Source organism: Sparus aurata, chromosome 3 (genome assembly GCF_900880675.1).
Source record: "Sparus aurata chromosome 3, fSpaAur1.1, whole genome shotgun sequence".
Taxonomy (NCBI): Eukaryota; Metazoa; Chordata; class Actinopteri; order Spariformes; family Sparidae; genus Sparus; species Sparus aurata.
The window spans coordinates 979,591-1,002,060 of NC_044189.1; the positions used below are offsets into that span (position 1 = coordinate 979,591).

Here is a 22,470-nt window from a genome sequence, read left to right on the forward strand (position 1 = left end):
GTTCTGGAGGAGCGACTGGAAGACAAATTCATAATTAGTATCTCAGTAAGACTTGGTAAGACTTCAGATCATCATTGTAGACCTACCCGTGCTTGACGATGGTGATGTTGTAGTAGTTAGTATCGTCATAGTCAGCTTCGTAGTCGTAGTTCTCTTCTTAGTCGTAGTCGGCTTCGTAGTCGGCTTCGTAGTTGCTGGTGGTGGTTCCATTGTCTTTTTTCCTTGCGAGTGGGCCAGAAACAAGATTCAGTTCAGTACATAAATCCCATCAAACTTATATTAAAAAAAAACTTAATTCAGAATATCTCCTATCACCCTTTAATGTTGTTCTGATCTGTTGTTCAGTCGATCATAAAGTTCTTGTGTTTAAATGACCTGACACTAAGAGATTATCCATGACTCTGTAGTAAATATCTTAAAATGACGTTCTATCTCAAACTTTAGATCTTCGCTCCAGTTTCAGATCTATAATTGAATCTCGACTTCTGATATCTCAGTGAGAGAAAAAGATGTGTTTAAATCCTCTAAATCAAATTGAATTAAGACTATAGTCACAATGACAGTGATCATACACTGAGTCTGTATAATAGTGCAGCAGATTAGGAGATTAGTAAATCGTTCACTTTGGTGTACAAGCATGAAATTTGGCACAGATACTCTCTAAGGGCCACTATTTTGGAAAAAAGCGCTGGCCACTCAAAAATTAAATTTGGCGGCCATTTTTCAAGATGGCCGCCATTGCTATTCAATGTTTATTATATCAGTTATTCAAACAGTGATCCAAGCATAACATTTGATACAAATACTCTCTAAAGGACATGTTAATGGAAAAAGGTGCTTGTCCCTCAAAAATTCAAGATGGCAACCATTTTTAAAGATGGCCACCGTTCCTTTCAAATATTAATTATTTCAGTTGTTCAAATGGTGATGCAAGCATAAAATTAGGCAGAAATACTCTTCAAGGAACATATTGCTTGCTAATGCTTATTATATAAATTATTCAAACAGTGATCCAAGCATAAAATTTGATACAAATACTCTCTAAAGGACATGTTAATGGAAAAAGATGCTTGTCCCTCAAAAATTCAGGATGTTGACCATTTTCAAATAGTCATAATGTCTGCTTTGTCTGCCTCCTCTCCTTTGACCTGTCTGGCTTAGTTAAACTTGCCAGGGATATAAATTCCCCGCCAGCATAGTTCTCAGGTTCATGGAGTACACAAGCCTCTCCACCACGGCAAGGTGCAGTCCACAGAGAGGAAGGCCAGTAAGAATTCAGGATGGAAACCATTTTTCAAGATGGCTGCCATTCCTGTCCTATGTTCATCGCAGAGCGGAGTGGAGCGTGGAGCGAGCGGGGAGAGGAGCGTGCAAAATATAGTCGGAGTGCAGAGCGGGTTTTAATCCAAAGGCCAAAGCGATGGTTCCGTTTCGATCCAGTTCTGTTCCAATACCGCTCTCCACTTGTCTAGGGCATGCACAAGTCCACACAGACTCACATGTGCCTTCAAGGGTTAGCCTACATCAGAGGTCATTCGTTGAGAGATGGAGTTTGTAAAATATCTCGAAAAGCAAGCAGACAGGTCATATAGGTGCAACGTCAGGAATTGCTCCCTCTTTTAAATTTGAGCGAGTGTGGAGCGATTTCACCGGAGCTGAATGAAATTTTAGGTGAGCGGCGAGCGGTCTTTGAGCGGAACGGTCTGGTTTCACTTTGAGCGATGAAACGAAGGAATGAACACCCACGTAAGCGGGGAGCGGAAATTCTCGCCGATCAGCTCTGCTCACATGCTCTGGTTCATCGCCACTGTTTCCAAAGAGTGATACAGAAAATATGCCACAAATACTCTGTTAAGGCCACTTTTTGGAAAAATTGGATGGCCAATAAAAAATTCAAGATGGAGACCTTTTCCAAGATAGCCGTCATTTCGGTAGTATGTACACTGATGCACACATGCATGTTAGCAAAAATACTCTGACGGCCACACTTTTAGAAAAAGGCAATCGTAACAATTCAAGATTAATTTTTCAAGGTGGGTGTTGCTTTAATAGTGTACTCTGTTGGGACTGAGTTAAAAGAACATAAGTTCTAATCACATTTTTCCTGAGTCATGATAAAGACTGTTAAAAATGGTAGCCAATGCCTCCCTTCTTGGCAGTCAGCAAGTGATGTATTGGGGGCAACATATCCAGGAAGGTGTACATACACATCACGGTCCAGAGTCAGGAAATTTGCCCTTGGCCCACTGCAAGACTACTTACTTTTTCATTCACATTTGCAAATGCACAGTTCTGTGCAAGTGAAACCCAATCTAAAACATTTGCATCTTCCACGGCACTCTGATTAGTAGGGATGAGCGAGTACAGCATTATCCTTATCTGTATCTGTACTCGGAATGGGCGGGACCTAACTCGGACAAGGGCGGGGTTTAACCCGGAAGTGGGTCAGGTTGGCTTGGCATGCAATTGATATGGGTTGATCAGAAATTGTTATATTTATTGCTGATTAGAAAACTATTTACAGGACAGCATCAGCATTGAGCTTCAGATCAATGGTTTTGATCACGATAGCAAACAAACTATTTACAGAACAAGTTTTGCAACAATTAATACAACACATGCGGTTGCAATTATGAAGTAAAATGTAATGAACAAGAGTTTCCATACTCAACATAACTTTCTTTTTTTAACTTTTTTTTTTATGATCAGTGTGATTTTTTTGGTTCTTATTAATTGTTTTATTTCCACACCAGGTGTGTGTGTGTGTGTAGCATAATTTGTAATATTTATACCACTACTACCTTTATTTTATCATGAAATACAGCAAGAAAGTGTCAGACAGCTGACGGTTTAAAAAAAAACAAAAAAAACTCTGACAACCGGCAGAGAGAGGGAGAGAGAGAGAGACAGAGAGAGAGACAGAGAGAGAGAGGGAGCACCAGCTGACGGTTTTAAAAAAAAGAAAAAGAAAAAAAATCTCCAACAGGCAGAGACGCAACGCGAGTCACATTCTACCAAGCACCACGTCTGAACGAACCCACGTTTACCAGAACTCTACTGGTTAATAAGTGAGTACAAACCGAAGTAGAAACAAACCTGAAGCTGAATAAACCCTAAACGTTAACGGAAAAGACCGCGAACCTGAATGACTGAGGGAGAGACAGACAGCTGTTCTGTGTGTGAGTGAGCAGAGCGGACACAGAAACACATCTGTATGTGTGTGAGGGAGGGGCGCTGTGAACACACAGTCAGCTACCCAATGAGGATTTCATTCAATCCGAGCACAGATATTGACTCGTATTACTCGTATAATACTCGTACTCTGCAAAAGTGCTTTATCCGTACCGGATGCTCGTTTCAGCCAAGTGTCCGGCTCAACTCTACTGATTAGCAGCCACACGTGGCTAGTTGTTCACAACTTTGTGCAACTGGTGCATTTGCTGTCCAGAAGACCCCCCATTATTCACCAAGCTTTTTCCATCCCCAGGCTTCATATGGCCAACATGTCAAGTCTAGCCTCATCTACACTAACAGCTGTGCTTGATCGATCATACAGCAGGACCACAAACTTCTCAAGAATCTCCAGGTCACTATCAGTCAGAACAGGAGGGTATTGACTTAGTTTGCTGAAGATGAGAGAGGCCTCAGGGAAAATGTCCCAGGTTTGCCAGGCACCTCAATCATAGACATAGTACACATTCAGGTATGGGATACAACTAGGTTCGGGTCACCTACACCTAGCCCAATCATTCATCCAGTATCATTTAAGTCCTGTGTGATCTGTACACCTTCCAGGTAAGCACACATGAACAAGTCATGTATTGCCACGCTAACCCACGGCTCGGCTCTCACGCGCTGTCACAACCTGTCAATTCAGGTGCGGCTATCTAACTACATCTATTACTAGCTAATTGATGAGGGGCTGTTAGACAGCATTTGGGACACTAAACTTAGCTATACTATTACTACTAGTCAAGAACTACAGTGTAAGTAAAACTAGATCAGCTGACACTGAATCCCATGCTGAGTTCCACAGCAGTGAAGTCACCAGTATGCACTGGTTGTGTAATGACGTTCACTCTATTAAACAAAACCTTCTTCAACACATTAAATTGAGCTCTGACAGAAATGGTGGCCATCTTGAAAATGGTCTCCATCTTGAATTTTTGAGTGGCACACACCTTTTTCCATGAGAATGTTCCTTGAAGAATATTTATACCAAATTTGATGATAGCATCACCATTTGAAAAGTTGATGTAAGGATTCAATAGAAATGGTGGCCATCTTGAAAAATGGTTGCCATCTTGAATTTTTGAGGGACAAGCACCGTTTTCCCGAAAAAACATTCTTAAGAGAGTATTTTCACAAAATGTTATGCCTACATCACTGTTTGAACGATTGACATCATGGGCATTTGACAGAAATAGCGGCCATCTTGAAGAAATGGCCGCCATATTGAATTTTTGGGTGGCCAATGTAATGGATATGATAATGAGCATTGCATGTAAAAGAGAAATTGTGTTGAAAATGCATTCAACGTCATTTCACTTTATAGTTATAATTTTAAGTGAATACATTTAAAATCACAGTTCATGTTTCTGTATTTCCCTCAGTTTAATTCACAGTTATCTGTAATCCATTGTTCTGGCCTTTCGAGTAATCTATTGCTCTGGACATCTCAGTTGATATCTGAAATCCATTGCTCTGGTCTTTCACGTTCCTGTAGGGGGATGGTGTTGCTCGCGGCTCGTCCATTACACTTTGGACTTGAAGCCAGCAACATCGTGTCCGCTTCATTCCATTCTATTTCGCCCCTTACAGGTAAGAACAATGGTTGCAATGTGTTAAAATGAATTTAGATATTGTTTAAGTGATAAGAAACATTATGATAGTGAGATATATGTGTTAAAAGTAACGTTAACAAGTGAATTCAGTTGGCTTAAATTTCAAAGTGTTAACCCGGCGGGAGCACGCTTGCTAGCTTGAAACATACAGCCAGAGAGCGCAGTAGCGACATGGCGGGCGCTGTTCAGTACGAGGGCGGGTTTTGAGTGTGTTCAATTCATGTTGTATGGTTGAAGAAGTAATGCTAATGTGCTGCAGTTCAACTAATATTGTGTTTGCTAAATGTGTGAGTGCACAACAACTCTGTGTGTGAAGCTAAAATAAGAGTGAAGTTTATGCAGGGTTAACAGTTACCATGGTAGCATGAATCGTGTTTGACGACGCACACCTATTATGCTCTTTGCTAAAGGTGTCTTCCAGGTATTTTCTAATTGTGTAGTTTCTTCAGAGAACAATACATAATATTGTTAAAAGTGCTGTATGTGTATTTTGTAATTGTGTAATTTCTTAAGGAGATAAAACACACTTGTTTGAGCTAGAGAAAATACATGCATTCTGTATAATGTTTGCTGTAAAAGAGCATGACGTATACATTCTTGTGCATTGTTTTAAAAGTGCAATGTATACATTCAGTTGTGTAATTTAGTGAGCATGTAACGTTTATAGAGGTATATTTGTTCATTACACTTTGGACTTGAAGCCAGCAACATCGTGTCCGCTTCATTCCATTCTATTTCGCCCCTTACAGGGGCGTTTACATTTGGAGGCACCGCTGGGATGAACGAAGTGAGGCTGGTATCCCAAAAACTGAGGGAGACACCCGCATCAATCATCCCAAACCAAAAACAACCCAGGTGGCAGAGATTACAGCTGCGTTTGGAGTGAAAGCCTAGCCAAGGAAAGCGTGCGTCCTGAGGTGCAGAGTGTCCACTAGGGAGCAGCAAAGTCCACGGTAACAGGCAAAACACCATCCCACAGTCTGCTTGTCACTCACCTGTCGAGATGGGTCCAGAGATTGAAAATCAGCAGTTTGAGATCAAAGCAACTCTTTTCCAATTTACCACGGATCAGCTAATGGAAATAATTGACTTTCTTGATATCGCAGGAACAAACCGAGAAAATGTAGTTGGAAAAACTCGGAATGCTCTTGTTTCGCTTATCATCCAACATGTTGAACGTGATGAATTAAGTGAACTTGAAGATGAAGGCATGTCGGAAATGTTGAGCCTAATGGACAAGATAACGACCCTGCAAGAGGCTAACAAAAATACCATGGCTGAAAAAGATAATGAGGAACGGGAGAAATTAAAGAGAGAACTACAACAGCTAAAACTTATGGTGCAACAGAAGGAAACTGAAATGCAAGAACAAGCTAAAAGAACCGCAAAGAGTGTAGTAATCAATGAAACTGTCCCAGGTCACACAGCCCCTGCCCATGCAAATAACCCACCATGGCGAAAAGACTATAAAATCTCAGGTCAAATTGGCGAACCTGGACAAAAAGACAGACTAACCTTTTCTAGTTTGGCTCGCCAAATTGAGAATGGTCTCAGTAAAGATTACCCTGAATCAGAAATAGTGGATGCTGTCATCAGAGCCATTGTACCCAGTCTGCAGCTGCGGAGCTATCTTGAGGGTAAAAGTGATCTGTCTCTGCCTACTCTTAGGAGGATCCTCCGCTCACACTATCAAGAGAGGAGTGCGACTGAGCTATACAAACAGCTTACCACCGAAGTTCAGGGCAATAAAGAGACTCCACAAAATTTCTTAATCAGAGCTATGGACTTAAGACAGAAAATATTGTTTGCTTCTCAGGAAGCTGAGTCCAGCCTCAAGTATGACCCTGCACTAGTGCAGAACATGTTCATGCACACAGTACTAACAGGCCTCCAAAATGACTGCATCAAAACTGATCTTCAACCTTACCTGATGCAACCAACCACCTCAGATGAGTTGCTTTTGGAAAGGCTTAATATGGCATGTGCTAATGAGAAAGAGAGACAAGATAAAAAGAGACATGCTACACCACAGCGGCACACTGGCGTCCATGCTGTCCAGTCTAGTGATGCAAGTGAAGATAAGAAATGTACAGCTCGACAAAACATCACCACACTCCCTCCAGATGTGTTGTCAGATCTAAAGGAAATCAAAGCAGATATAGTACTGTTGAAAGATCTCAAGGCAGAGGTATCACAAATCAGAGAGTCCATTCATAAAACAGAAACGACACCCAAGCTGTATCCTTCTGCTAACAAAGAGACAGATTACCGGGCAGCCAGCCACGCACCTTATTTTCAGCCACAGTTTGCGACATGGAATAAAGACAGTGCTACATCTTTCCATCAGCCGAGTGGGCCAGTGCAGGAATACCGTGCTGCAGGTGGCCCAAGGGTAATGCCCAGTTTCAGCAGAGGTTTGCTCCGCAGAGATATCCAATTTCACATCCCAGACCAAGGTGTTACATGTGTCAGCAGCGAGGGGAGGAATACTGCCAGCATTGCTACAGGTGTGGGAGTAGTGAGCACTTCCGTGCAGGCTGCAGAGGATACAGAGGACCGCCTGGCGCTGTAAGAGAGAGCCCTTTAAACGAGGAGAGGTTGCCCCCAAGGGACAGGGAGTGACCAGATCAGTGAAAGTGTCCCAAAAATGCATTAACTGTGGAGAAAAGGAGAAACATCAGAAGTTTAAGCAATGTTCAGTGTGCAAAACAGCACTTTATTGTTCCAGAGAATGTCAGGGTAGTCACTGGCCAGAACATAAAGAGCACTGTAAACCATTCACACACATTGAGCCAAAAACACAACAGACACATTCATGCAAGGTTGAGGCTGACAAGAAAAGAAACATTCGTACAAAGAAACACTCGACAGTGATTGACCTGGTAGGAAAAAAATGTCTCATTGACTGCTACCTACAAGGGAAGAGGACTCAAGTACTCTGGGATACGGGCTCACAGGTGTCTGCAATTGATGAGGTATGGAAAGCTGACAATATCCCTGATACCAAATTGAGAGACATATCAGAGGTAGTTGATCCAGATGACCCCTTGCAGGTTGAAGCAGCTAACGGTACAGAAATGCCATATGTGGGGTGGGTAGAACTGACCTTTCCGCTAGCAGCTAGCGCTGAAGAGTTTCGCGTCCCTATGCTTGTTATGAAAGGCAGCCAACAACCGCGCCCTATAATTGGTTTTAATGTAATCGAACGTGTTGTTATTAACAGTCAGGAAAATCAGACAAATGTTGCAGAGCAAGAGAAACTCATAAAAACAGTGAAGATGGCTTTTCCTAACTTAAAGAAAAAGACAGTTAAGGCATTTATCAAAGCAGTGAGTGTTGAGAGAACAAGTGAGTATCTAGTCAAGACAGCCTGTCAGAGAATAAGTGTACCGTGTCATGGTGCTGTCCAAGTAAAATGTAGAATCCATGTCAAGCCCTTTAAAGAAGACACCACATTAGTCTTTGAGCCAGATAACAATCCCCAGTGGCCAGAGGGACTTGAATTTTGTGACACACTTGTTCATGTGAGGAAAGAGGCACAACCAAACATCATCCTTAGTGTGCAAAACCCCACTGATCATGACATCATGTTGACAGGAAGGGTAGTTATTGGTACAGCACAGTCAGTTACCTCTGCATATTCACTCAATGCAGTTAAACACTCACCTGTTGATGTAAACAACATTCAGGCTCACCATACCAAAGACGAGGAAACTAGTACAGGTCTCTGGGACCCCCCTATTGATCTCAGCCACCTAGATGAAAGTCAGAGAAAGATTGCTCGTGATATGCTGAGGCAGGAGTCAAACTCCTTCTCCCGATCAGACAGTGACATAGGTTGTATAGAGAAGCTTCAGTTGAACATTTCATTGAAAGATCCTGAGCCTATAGTACGAACCTACATGTCAGTCCCTAAGCCTCTGTATGTGGAAATGAAGGCATATTTAAAGGATTTGATCGCACAGGGGTGGATAGAGAAATCCCACTCATCCTATGCTTCGCCCGTTGTTTGTGTCAGAAAGAAGTGTGGCTCCTTACGCCTGTGCATAGACTATAGGGAGTTAAATCGGAAGACCCACCCTGACAGACAGCCAATCCCCAGAGTTCAAGATATCATGGATGGCCTGGGAGGAAACACCATGTTCTCACTGTTAGACCAAGGAAAGGCCTACCACCAGGGGTTTATGGCAAAAGGCAGCAGGCACCTTACAGCTTTTGTGACACCCTGGGGCTTGTACGAATGGGCCAGAATCCCATTCGGACTTATGAATGCTCCAGCAGCCTTCCAACGCTGCATGGAGGAGTGTTTGGAGGGCCTCAGAGACAATGTATGTGTCCCTTATTTAGATGATACCTTAGTGTACAGTAAAACATTTGAAAGCCATGTCAGTGATGTAAGAAACGTGTTACAGAGACTGAGGCAGAGTGGAATCAAACTTAAACCAAGCAAATGTGAGTTATTCAAAGCTGAAATTCGCTACCTTGGGAGGATAGTATCAGCAGAAGGAAATAAAATTGACCCTGCTGACACAGCTGCTATAAGGATCCTGAAAGACAAGAGACCAAAAACTGTTGGTGAGTTAAGACAGATTATGGGACTGTTGAGCTACTATCGCCAATACATGAAAGACTTTTCTCGCATTGCTAGCCCCCTTTATGAGCTAACCAAAGGACCTGCCCACGCAGAAAGCCCGCCACCTAAGGGAAGGAAGTTACATAAAGGAGGAAATGCAAAAGTGGTACCATCTCACACACAAATTGAATGGACAGACTTGCATCAACAAATCCTTGAGCAACTGATAGACTGTCTGGTTAAACCACCTGTTCTGGCATTTCCCGATTTCTCGCAGCCCTTTATTCTTCATACAGACGCATCCAATAAGGGGCTAGGAGCTGTACTATATCAGAAACAAAATGGGAAGCTGCGTGTAATTGCATATGGGTCCAGGACACTGTCAGCATCAGAAAGAAACTATCACTTCCATTCAGGTAAATTGGAATTTCTCGCTCTGAAGTGGGCGATCACAGAAAAATTCCGTGACTATTTGTACTATGCCCCCTTTTTCACTGTTTACAGTGACAACAACCCGTTAACTTATGTATTGTCCACCGCTAAGTTGAACGCCACGGGAAGTAGATGGGTTGCAGAATTGGCTGACTTTAATTTTACTATTAAATACCGCCCTGGCAAAGAGAACATAGACGCAGATACTTTGTCTAGAATGCCAGTCGATGTTGAGAAACTGATGAGTGAGTGCACTGAGGAGATGTCTTATGATGCGGTGGGAGCGACTGCTCAGGCAGTAGAAACACAGCCAGAGTCAAATGCCTCATGGTCAATGGCCATCTCTGTTAAGAGTCTGCTCGCTGCTCAAGACACCTCAGTTGTCGCATTAACACCAGCACAGATACAACAGGATCAGAAAGACGACTCACATATTGGACCAGTTTTGCAATGCAAGTTGTCTGGTGTGAGGCCCTCGTGTCAAGAACTGAGAAAACTCAATGCACAGAGCCGTTGTCTCCTCCGGGAATGGGAGAAACTGGAGATGGATGAAAATGGAGTCCTCTGGAGAAAGACAGCTAACAGAAAACAACTGGTACTGCCTGACAAACACAAAATAACAGCATTAAAGGAGCTACACAACCAGATGGGGCACCAAGGCATTGACAGAACAGTGTTGCTGATTAGAGACCGCTTTTTCTGGCCATACATGCAGCGGGAAATAGAGCAATATGTAATGAGCTGTACTTGCCTAAAACAAAAAAAGCCTAGCCGAGAGACAAGGGCCCCTCTCACAAACATTGCCACCAACCAGCCATTTGAACTCGTGTCAGTGGACTTCCTCCATCTTGATAAATGCAAAGGTGGCTATGAGTATATCCTAGTGATTGTGGATCATTTTACACGTTTTGCGCAGGCGTACCCTACAACAACAAAGTCTGGAAAAACAGTGGCTGATAAAATTTTCAATGATTACGCGCTGAAATTTGGATTTCCAACACGCATTCACCACGACCAGGGAGGTGAGTTTGAAAATCAACTCTTCTCACAGCTGAGCAAATACTGTAGTGTGGCTGGATCGAGGACCACGCCCTACCACCCACAAGGAAACGGCCAGGTAGAACGTTTCAATCGAACATTAATACAGATGCTGAAGACTCTCACAGACAGAGACAAGATGAACTGGAAAGACTCTCTGAATAAGCTCATATTTGCTTATAACTGCACACGCACAGAGGTAACAGGCTTTTCCCCGTTTTACCTGCTGTACGGCCGTTCTCCAAGACTACCCATCGACATGTTGTTCAACTTGCCCCTTGAAGCAGGAAGTTGTAGCCACCGTGAGTATGTTGAACAGTGGAAGCAAGGAATGCAACAGGCATACGCTATTGCAAGAGAGAATGTACACAAATCTGCTCAGAGAAACAAGAGGATATATAATGGCAAGGTGAGGAGTTCAGTGTTGCACCCGGGCGACCGTGTTTTAGTGCGTACCATGACCCCCCGTGGTGGACCTGGAAAACTGAGGAATCACTGGGAAGACACCATCCATACTGTAGTTCGGCAAGTGGGAGAGGATGTTCCCATTTATGAGCTGAGACCTGAACATGGGAAAGGAAAGTCTAGGATTCTGCATCGAAACCTCCTTTTACCATGTGATCACCTGCCGCTGGAAGCTGACATGCGCCCACCTGCGAAACCAAAGAAGAAAACTGCAGTGACTGATAAAGTCAGGAAGGATTCAGATGAAGAGGATGAGGAGGAGGATTATTATTTCATTCCAACCCAGATCACGGCTCAGCCATCAGAACCAGTGAAAGGGACTCCTGTCATGGCCGACGACGTGGTTGAACCAGACCCAAACAAACCTGCAACTGAACCACTTCAGAGAGAGCATAGTGATGATAACTTACCGGGAAGCCAGGATGTACAGGATGACAACTCACCTGATTCTGAGGAGGAGGCATCACTGCCCTCATTGGATGAACAATGGGAAAGAGAGATGGAGACGAGGACTCAGCGGCCTCAGAGACAGCGCAGACCACCAAGGACCCTCAGATATGACAAAATTGGAACTCCATCCTGTTACAGTCTTGCTGCACTGCCGTCTTGTGTATGGCCTCAAGCATGGACACAACCAGTGCACCCATGCTCTAACCGGCAACTTTGCTTGTGTGGGATGTAGGCTGGAAGATTGATTGCTGCCTTGGACAGTTTAAACTGCCACACACACACACACACACATTCTATACACTCATGGACTTTTGAACAAGCCAAGTGCTCACATACACACATACACACATACACGCTATACACTCATGGACTTTTGAACAAGCCGAGTGCTCACATACACACACACACACAAACATTCTATACACTCATGGACTTTTGAACAAGCCGAGTGCTCACATACACACACACACACACACACATTCTATACACTCATGGACTTTTGAACAAGCCGAGTGCTCACATACACACACACACACATTCTATACATTCATGGACTTTTGAACAAGCCGAGTGCTCACATGCACACACATACACGCTATACACTCATAGACTTTTGAACATGCAGAGTGCTTACAGGTATATAAACCACATGTGACTATTGTAAAATTGAGAATGGAATGGAATAATATGTGCTTGATAACTGCTTGTAAAATTAATCAGCTGTTGATGGTATCATTGTCAGTTATGATGTCGGGCAACATCTGTTGTGATGGGGAGTGTGTAATGGATATGACAATGAGCATTGCATGTAAAAGAGAAATTGTGTTGAAAATGCATTCAACGTCATTTCACTTTATAGTTATAATTTTAAGTGAATACATTTAAAATTACAGTTCATGTTTCTGTATTTCCCTCAGTTTAATTCACAGTTATCTGTAATCCATTGTTTTGGCCTTTCGAGTAATCTATTGCTCTGGACGTCTCAGTTGATATCTGAAATCCATTGCTCTGGTCTTTCACGTTCCTGTAGGGGGATGGTGTTGCTCGCGGCTCGTCCATTACACTTTGGACTTGAAGCCAGCAACATCGTGTCCGCTTCATTCCATTCTATTTCGCCCCTTACAGGTAAGAACAATGGTTGCAATGTGTTAAAATGAATTTAGATATTGTTTAAGTGATAAGAAACATTATGATATTGAGATATATGTGTTAAAAGTAACGTTAACAAGTGAATTCAGTTGGCTTAAATTTCAAAGTGTTAACCCGGCGGGAGCACGCTTGCTAGCTTGAAACATACAGCCAGAGAGCGCAGTAGCGACATGGCGGGCGCTGTTCAGTACGAGGGAGGGTTTTGAGTGTGTTCAATTCATGTTGTATGGTTGAAGAAGTAATGCTAATGTGCTGCAGTTCAACTAATATTGTGTTTGCTAAATGTGTGAGTGCACAACAACTCTGTGTGTGAAGCTAAAATAAGAGTGAAGTTTATGCAGGGTTAACAGTTACCATGGTAGCATGAATCGTGTTTGACGACGCACACCTATTATGCTCTTTGCTAAAGGTGTCTTCCAGGTATTTTCTAATTGTGTAGTTTCTTCAGAGAACAATACATAATATTGTTAAAAGTGCTGTATGTGTATTTTGTAATTGTGTAGTTTCTTAAGGAGATAAAACACACTTGTTTGAGCTAGAGAAAATACATGCATTCTGTATAATGTTTGCTGTAAAGGAGCATGACGTATACATTCTTGTGCATTGTTTTAAAAGTGCAATGTATACATTCAGTTGTGTAATTTAGTGAGCATGTAACGTTTATAGAGGTATATTTGTTCATTACACTTTGGACTTGAAGCCAGCAACATCGTGTCCGCTTCATTCCATTCTATTTCGCCCCTTACAGGGGCGTTTACACCAGCACCTTTTTCCCAAAAAGTGACCCTTAGAGAGTATCTGTGCCAAATTTCATGCTTGTATACCAATTTGAATGATTCTCTTGAAATATGCCATTAATCTGCTCCACTATCAGACTTCTTGTGAGCTTCACGTCGATGTTGAACCACAAACTCGATGAAACTACAACTCTGAACAGCACTGACAACAGACAGCACCGAACAGAATCTAACAACAATATTCTTACCTGAAGTGACTTTACATCCCAGAACAAAGACCAGCAGGCAGCTGCAGATATTCCACCTCATCTTCTCTCAGACTGAAGCGACTGAACTGACCACAGTTTCCATCTGAGCTGAGAACAGAAACTCAGCTGTGTGGCTGTTCACACCCAGGCCCACGAAAGTGACGATCTACGCCACATGATGTCACCATATTCTCTCTTTCTTTCTTTTTTTTCGGGCGCCCAAAGAATCTTGGGATATGTGAGGCCACGAAGGATCGTAGCGGTGCATCCTCCAAAAACAGGGAGAAGAAGGAGCATCTGGAGGAGCCTTCAGACTGGGACAGACTTTAAATGCTCCTCTGAAGGATGCAGACCTGAACTGAGAGATAGCCACTTTGTTGATGACCCGTGTGAGACCAAAATAAAGAAGAAGAAGCTGTCAGAGCGCAGAGAAAGTCAACAGTGAGTTGACTGTGTGTGGGTGTGTGACACTGACACTCATAGTGTCCATCCAACAAAGCTATTTCCACCAAATCATATATATAATTAATGGGTTCACTGTCACGGCTCGGTCATTGTTTTAAGTCAGAAGCATTATTTAAAGACTTTCATTCCTGTTCTCTCGAATTTAACATCTAAATGACCGTTTGTATTGAAAACTTACAGTTATAGTGCAATAAAAACTACATTTAGCTGTTAATGATGCACAGAAATAGAAAAAGGGAAGGTCGGATAGCTTTCAGCGAGGAAGTCAGTGGGTGGAGGAGGATTATATCATTCTATCAGGAAGTGAGAAGTTGAAGAGATGTGAGAAAACATTATTAAAAATCACACTGACATCTTTAACGATGTCTTGCTCAAGATTGAAACGTTCTCTTGATATCATGATGATGTCGGTAAGTAAATGATCAAAACTCAAATGTTGGTGTTTTTTAATAAATAATGTACATTCACAGAGAGATTTAAACTCAAACGGGGAACAAAGGCACGAGAAGGAAGTTCTTACAGAAAACATGATTTGTTTCATCGAGCTGAGTCGTTATGGCGACTGAACCAGGCGTCGTTAAGGAAACTCTGGAACATTTTCAGACAAGTTTGTAGCGACCAGAGCAGGTACTTTAAGCCAAACCACAATGTGATGAAGTGTTTTTTCTGTCCAAATCCAACCAGAGCATCAGCACAACATTGTGACTAGAGAGAAATACAAACGTAAACAAGCGTGAAGTTGCAACATAAAGAAATAAAAGCTTCAGGTTATATGCGGTTTTCCAGAACTGTACAAACATTTATTCTGCAGACTGGGTCGGTTTGACAGGTAAGAATCTAGAAATAACAGATGTTGTATTGTAAAAAAAAATGATCTCATATTTACATAAAACACAAGTCAAAATATTATACATGTTCACCGTTTAAATAAAACAACTGACATCATCAACCGAAGTAATGTCTGACATCACAAACAGCTGATTGGTCACTTTGGATGCTTTCCAGATGTTTTGGGGTTCTGCAGTAAACAGTACGTGTTGTCAGTCGGCTGTGAACAACCTGTGGATCCAGAGACAATCACAAAAAAATTACTTTTCATAAATTTTTTGATGATGTAGACTTTTTTTCCTGTTATCTCAAATTTTACACTCAAATAGCCGTTTGAATGGAAAATTCCATCGGTAGTTTTTGTAGATTTTCACTTTATTCGTTCTCTGGTTTTATTTGTTTTTTTTGGAATGACAAAACATGTAATCGGCCTCGTTTAGCATCTCATGTTATAAACTTCACAGAGGAGGTGAAGCTTAAAGTTACCTTCATTATTATTTCCACCGAGGAAAGGCTCGCAGATCTCAGAGTACAGGGACTCGTCAGGTCCAGAAGTTTCTGTGAGGAAAAATGATAATATGATGAATATGAACTGTTTTGTCTTCAGAATATTTGGTTATAAATGTCTATAAAGTCTTTACTGGTCGTCTTTTCCATCGGTTGGCGGTCGGGGATGGTGTAATATGTGGGATCATTTGGGTTTGATCCACCTGTAAAAACATTTGGAAGCAAAAACTATAAATTAGAACCAACTTACAATTAATGTTAGCATGCTAACTAGCTAGCCCTACCCCGCAGCAGCTGGTGGACATAATGCCCACTATTTTATGTGATTATGAATTCAACAACTGACCAATTCTTACATATCGCACCTTTTTAAGGAAATTAACTCTTTCGTAACCATAATGTCCTGTAACCTGAAAACCTGTATGAACTTTCATCTAACACATTCTCATCCATTTAGGCCCCTTGTTCATTGGGCAAATGTTATAATTATGACATAAAGAAATACTAATAATGAGACAACTATTGTGTCATTAATATCAGAGATGGTAAGTCAACATAATGTTCTTTGGGATTGTGAGAGAAATGTTCAAATGTCCCTTCTTATTTTGATTTATTGTTCTTACATATGAAACTTAACTATATAGATACATTATTATCGGATGTGGAGATGATTTGAATAACGTTTTGATAGAGATCATATGTGATATTGTGACTGTAACAACTGAGTATATTGTTTTCTATCCTCTCTTCAGTCATCATCTATTCATGCTCTCACTTGCAAGCAATAAAGAACTTCTAGAAAATAAACATTGTGTTGTGTTTTGATCAACTCTCATCCTGAGATTCCACCAGATACGTATACGGTGCGTTACGGCTCCGGTCTGGTTTTGCTCCGCCACCGTTTGTGTTTTGAGTCCACCACGCCGTGTACGGTCGGACAACTGGCATCACGAGACCGAGGAGTTCCTGCGATAATCACATAACCACTCGCGACCACAGTTATAGGTATGTGCTATAAAAACAACAACATGAAGTGTTCCCAACCAAAGGATTATTAGAAGAGCTTGTATTTGTCTCTTTTTTGAGATATTTGCTGTGTCTCAGTTCAGGGTGTGCATCCTCTGAAGGACTCGGCCTCTGAAGGACTCGGCCTCTGTGGTCTTTGAAGGCGAGTCCTTCAGAGAGACCTTGTTAACCTCGTCAGCCGTTGTTAAATGTGAGGCTCTAGCCTTCGGAGCATTTCCTGGTTGTGTCACCAGATGTTTTACCCTTACGTCATTTCGGCCACCCAGACCAGAGAAAGTGACGATCTACGCCACGCGATGTCGCCATTTTCTCTCTTTATTTATTCTTTTTCAGGCATGCAATGAATCTTGGGGTATGTGAGGCCACGAAGGATCATAGTGGTGCATCCTCCAAGAACGGAAAAGAAGACTGGGACAGCCTTCAGGTGGCGTTGTGACATAATTGGCCTTCAAATGCTCCTCTGAAGGATGCAGAACTGAACTGAGACACAGCAGTCGTTGTTTCTGTACGTGACTTCCTGTCTGCTCGGTGCTAAATTCAGCTGAATTGCTGCGTCGTGCTCCGGCATCCGCCAGAAATAGCGGATCTGGCAGAGGTTGACAGATAGACTACATTGAAACCATCAGCTCCGCCACACGGCGGACACTCATCTGGTGGAATCGTGGGGTCATCTGCACTAAACAAGCAACTTTTTTTGCCGTTTCGTAAAGGTAGTGGAAAATATGTTGAATTATTTACCTGGACATTCTACCATGCAGTATGCATCCGTAGGTACAGGGACTCGTTCTACACCTGCAGGAAGAATCAAAAATAGAAGAATACTCATTTGTATACATGAAGTGGTACTTACATACATTAATACAGCTTATTTGTTCGTTCGTTTTCTTTTCCGCTTTTCCTTCAGGGTTGCGGGATGTTGCCGCTTTTTATCCCCCCGTGGGGGGTTGCGGGGCTTACTGGGGCCAAATCCAGTTTGACTTATGGGCGAAGGCCAGGGTACACCCTGAATGAGTCGCCAGCTCATTGCAGGACCCTTACTGATGGCAGTGGCTGCCCTACAGGGTGCCAACTGCACATCAGGAGCAATTCTGTAGTTCAGTATCTTGCTCAAGGATACTTCGGCATGTAGCTCAGTCCCACCCCAGGGGAGCCGGGGATTTGAACCAGCGACCTTCTGATCACTGGTCCACCAGCTCAACCCACTGAGCTACAGCCGCCCCCCACAGCTTATTTGGTTCAAGTCATATAAATCAGGCTGGCCACCGTCTGTGTACTTTAGGAAACTCAGCACAAATCCATCAGTGTGGGATTTCATTTCACATCAGTCTGGATCCTCACAGAAAGAGGAAGGAGGAAGTTTTTTATAGAATGAAACACTTCTTATTTCTCACCGTTTGTAACCTGAAACTCTGCTCCACCCTGTATCTCATCATAGAACTGATAATCTGTTGAGTAATAATCAACTGACACAAAAACATATCTGAGTTATAACCTGTATCTGACTTTCTGATGTCATTTTTACTAACTCATTATTATAATATAAATTAACATATTAAAGTGTGCAGAATATGTTACACTCATACTGTGTCAGGTTTTATTTACCTCGCCTTTTAAACCTGCGTCGATGAATCAGGTAGAAGATGAGGAGGAGGATGATGAGGAGCAAGGGGACAACGATACCAATCACCAAAGGGAGAGGTGGTTTTTGTTCTGGTGGAGCGACTGGAAGACAAAGTAAGAATTAATAACTCAGTAAGACTTGGTAAAACTTCAGATCATCATTGTACACCTACCTGTGGTGGTGATGTTGTAGTAGTTAGTAATAGTCAGTTTAGTCAGCTCTGTAATTGTAGTCGGCTTTGTAGTCGGCTTCTTAGTCGTAGTCGGCTTCGTAGTCGTAGTCAGCTTCGTAGTCGTAGTCGACTTCGTAGTCGGCTTCATAGTCGTAGTCGGCTTCGTAGCTGTTGTTGGTGGTGTGGTTTTCTTTTTTCCTTGTGAGTGGGGCAGAAAGAAGATTTAGTTCAGTACGTAAATCCCATTAAACTTATAAAAATGTACATTAAACAAACCCGTAATACATTAATGACCACTAAAAATCTTAATTCAGAATATCTCCTATTACCCTTTAATTGTTCTGATCAGTAACTATGGACCATTGAGTTGTATTGAGTTTAGATATAATAGCAATTAAACGTGTCAACAGTCGATCATAAAGTTCTTGTGTTAAAATGACCTGACACTAAGAGATTATCCATGACTCTGTAGTAAATATCTTAAAATGACGTTCTAATCTAAACCTTAGATCTTCACTCCAGTTTCAGGTCTATGATTGAATCTCAACTTCTGATATCTCAGTGAGAGTAAAAGATATGTTTAAATCCTCTAAATCAAATTGAATTAAGACTATAGTCACGATGACAGTGATCATATATTTAATTTGTATAAATCTAAATGGATATATCGAGTCTTCACCTTTCAAATTCACCCTGGAGTCGCACAAACAACAACAGTCTTTGAGGAAAACAGCCGGTGATTTAACATTACACAGATGGTTCTGTTTAATATTGTTGTTATAAATGTAATTAAATAGTTTCTAAGTGACTTGATGAAGATGTTGTCTAGTCTGAGACAGACTTCTTTCATTATTGTGGTCATTTGTTCTCTTGAGTTGAACTGGCATTCAGAGCATGACGTGCGCTCGACTTCCTTCATTAGACCACAAACTTTAACTTTATCACAGTGTCAAAGAAACATGTCAGCACTGACTGTAGATCTGTGTCTGTTTGAATAACTGCTCCTCACGTCTTCATGCTGTTGGTTTTTATTTGTGTTTGAGCTCTTTTAGATTTCATCAATCTAAAAACCTGTTTTTATCCTCCTGTTGTTGTTCTTTCCCTTCTTGCCTGTTTGTCTGGTTGCTGTAGTTGTCTCAGTGTTCTCTGCTGGTGTTAATGCTGCAGTTGTTGCTGCTGTTTGTCTTCTTGTTGGTTTCGCTGCAGTTTGAGTTGTTGGTGTTGAGTTATTTTAGGTGAAGCCTCGGTACGTTCAGTGTTCAGAGGACATTTATACCACAAACACTAAAACATCTTCACCACAGAGAGATAAAATCAAACACTCACACACTATAAAAAGCCTGGGTCTAGCCAATAAGCTACACCCAGAGGCCTGTTAGCTTAGCTTAGCTTAGCTTAGCACAGAGACTAGGAACAGGGGAAAACAGTTAGCTTCCTCTGTTCAAAGGTAACAAATCAACTGACCAGCACCTCTAATCATCTGGTCACACAGAGACTCGCTGCTAAAAGCTCAACTATCAGATCAGGTGTAATTATAAGAAAGAGGAGCTCACACCAGGTACGTTGTTCTACAGGAGAACACTGTTGGTTCTGCTCAGATAACCAGCGACTAGCTGAGCTTCATATTTAACAGACAGGTATGAAAGTGACATTAATCGTCTTATCTAACTCAGCAAAAAAAGTAAAAAACTAATTTCCTGAAATTGTGAAATATTCTTTAAAATTATGAATATTTGACTCATATTTCTTTGTTCCTCTCTGACTTCTTGTCTCTCACCTCTGTCAGATGTCTCAGCTTCCATCACAGTCAGGTACACAGCAGGTTTTCCATCACAGTAGTAAAGTCCAGAGTCACGAGGCTGAACGTATGTTAAAGTCAACGTCTTGTTCACATGTGAAACATGAACCTGTTCATTTTCTTGTACTTCACTCCCGTCTTTGCTCCATGTTGGAAAATGTGATCCTCCAACATTATGAGGACAGTTCAGAGTGATGATGGTCTTCTCTGTAGCATTACGTATGATTGTTCCTGTACACAGCAAACAAAACAAGATTCATTTAACGTACCATCATAAAATGATCATGACCTGTTACTTTACATATTCTAAATGTCCTCCATGTTTAAGTTCTTGGATTAGGTTTCAGAGAAGAAGATAGAAGCTGAGACAGTTTGATGCAGTTTTAAAGATAAAGCAACTTAAACAATTATAGAGTAACGGACAGGCCACACCAAGAACTATAACTATAACTAAAAGGACATCAAAACAAACTTCAAAGATCATCTGTCAGTACGTCACTGGTAAAATTATGTTTTTTTAAGTTAATTTGAAGCCCAATATACGTTCATTTAACATTTACTAACTTGTATAAATAACTAAGGCTACGTTCACACTGCAGTTACAAGTGACCTGAATCCGATTGTTTCACTCATATGTGACCCATATCTGATTTGCTTTTGACAGTGTGAACAGCACAAGTCGCAATTAATCTGACATTTTCTAATCAGATTCAGGCCATATTTAAATGTGGTACTGAATCGGATACGTATCGGATTTTTTTGAATGCGACCGCAATCTGAACAGCCAGGTCGCATTTAATGCGACTTTGACGTCATTCTGACCCGCGCTGCACTGTTTTGTAAATGAATGACAAATAAAGTTGATTGAAAAAAAAGTGTGCCACAGGCGGGAGCGAGCGGGAGCCACGAACATAATCCAAACAAACATGGAGGACAGCAGTGATCCTGCTCGGTGTAACCAGCCACATCCCGATCCCACCACTCCTGGCTCCGACGCCGCATCAAAATACTCCTCTGTACGGATGATGCTACTATTGCTCCGCATAGAGCCATCATTAAAATATCAATTTTCTTTCTCCTCTTCCTCCTTCGTGATATCACCTGCTCACAAATTTGCCGGCTGCAGCCACACACTGTTTTTAGCATTAAGCCATACGGTCCCACGTTACCGGTTGCGGTTGCCATGTTCGCTTCCGTAAACACCGCTGTGGCGTGATGTCATCAATGATCAACTGCGCATGCGGGTCACTTCAGGAGCGCAAGCTGTTCACACAGCAATCCATAGACAGGCCGCATTTAAAGAGGTAATGTGAACAGCCAAACAAAAAATCGGATTTGAGCAATAAATCGGAATTGTGCATTAAGACCTGCAGTGTGAACGTAGCCAAAGACTGAGTTATTAGAGTAGACCGTCTGAAAAGTGTCTCTTAAATGCCATTAGTTAGCAGCCAGTAATATAATCAACTGTGTGACTCAAACTAACTGATGGTTCTTTAAGTTCAGATGGATCCAGACCGAAAAGATATCATTCAGTCCTGTCAATTTTTAAAATTATCTATTTATAGTTACATTTCTCGCCCTCGGTTGGACAACACTGAATGCAGAGGTGCAACAACAGGCTTCTCCACTACAGCATCAGGAGTGAATCACCTGCTGCTGCCAGTCCACTGTGGCATGAATTTAAGTCTAAAGTGTCCAAGTTATGAATAATGATAACATTATATTCTGTAATATATATATATAGTTGTTAAACATTTAGCTAAGAAACATGATGTTGAAACAAGAAGAGAAACAAAGTGTGATGTTACCTGATGGGATCACCGTCAGCTCCACAGCTGCTGCATTATTACACAAGTATGTTCCAGAGTCTGACATGTTAACTCTGCGAATGTGAAGTGATTTAAAAGAATCTGACTGTAAATGGTATCGTTTGCCAGGATCAGGAATGTGTTTCTTTTCTACATCCACACCAGTTGTAAGAATGTCAACTCTGTGTCTGTTCGTCTTTCTGCTCCACGTCACTTCACCCTTCACAGAGTGAGGACAAGGCAGAGTGACTGACTGCTTCTCCTCCACTACTTCATGTTTTATTGCTGCAAATGAAAAGAAATAATTTA

General features: G+C 41.8%; 1 protein-coding gene across 2 annotated transcripts in view; it reads right to left on the reverse strand.

The window, feature by feature from the left end:
* The window catches only part of LOC115577177 (contactin-5-like), a 134,764-nt gene that overhangs the window by 5,668 nt on the left and 106,626 nt on the right, over positions 1 to 22,470 (reverse strand). The window contains exons 10-13 of one of the 2 annotated variants that reach the window (XM_030410102.1): positions 17,501 to 17,554; positions 15,871 to 15,939; positions 15,716 to 15,787; positions 14,839 to 15,460 (exon numbers count right to left, since the gene is read on the reverse strand). In XM_030410102.1, the coding sequence (XP_030265962.1) occupies positions 15,387 to 15,460; positions 15,716 to 15,787; positions 15,871 to 15,939; positions 17,501 to 17,554 (269 nt within the window). In that variant the 3' untranslated portion in view covers positions 14,839 to 15,386. Of the gene's footprint in view, positions 1 to 14,838; positions 15,461 to 15,715; positions 15,788 to 15,870; positions 15,940 to 17,500; positions 17,555 to 22,470 lie in introns of those variants that run through there. The other variant, XM_030410094.1, reaches the window with a different exon arrangement.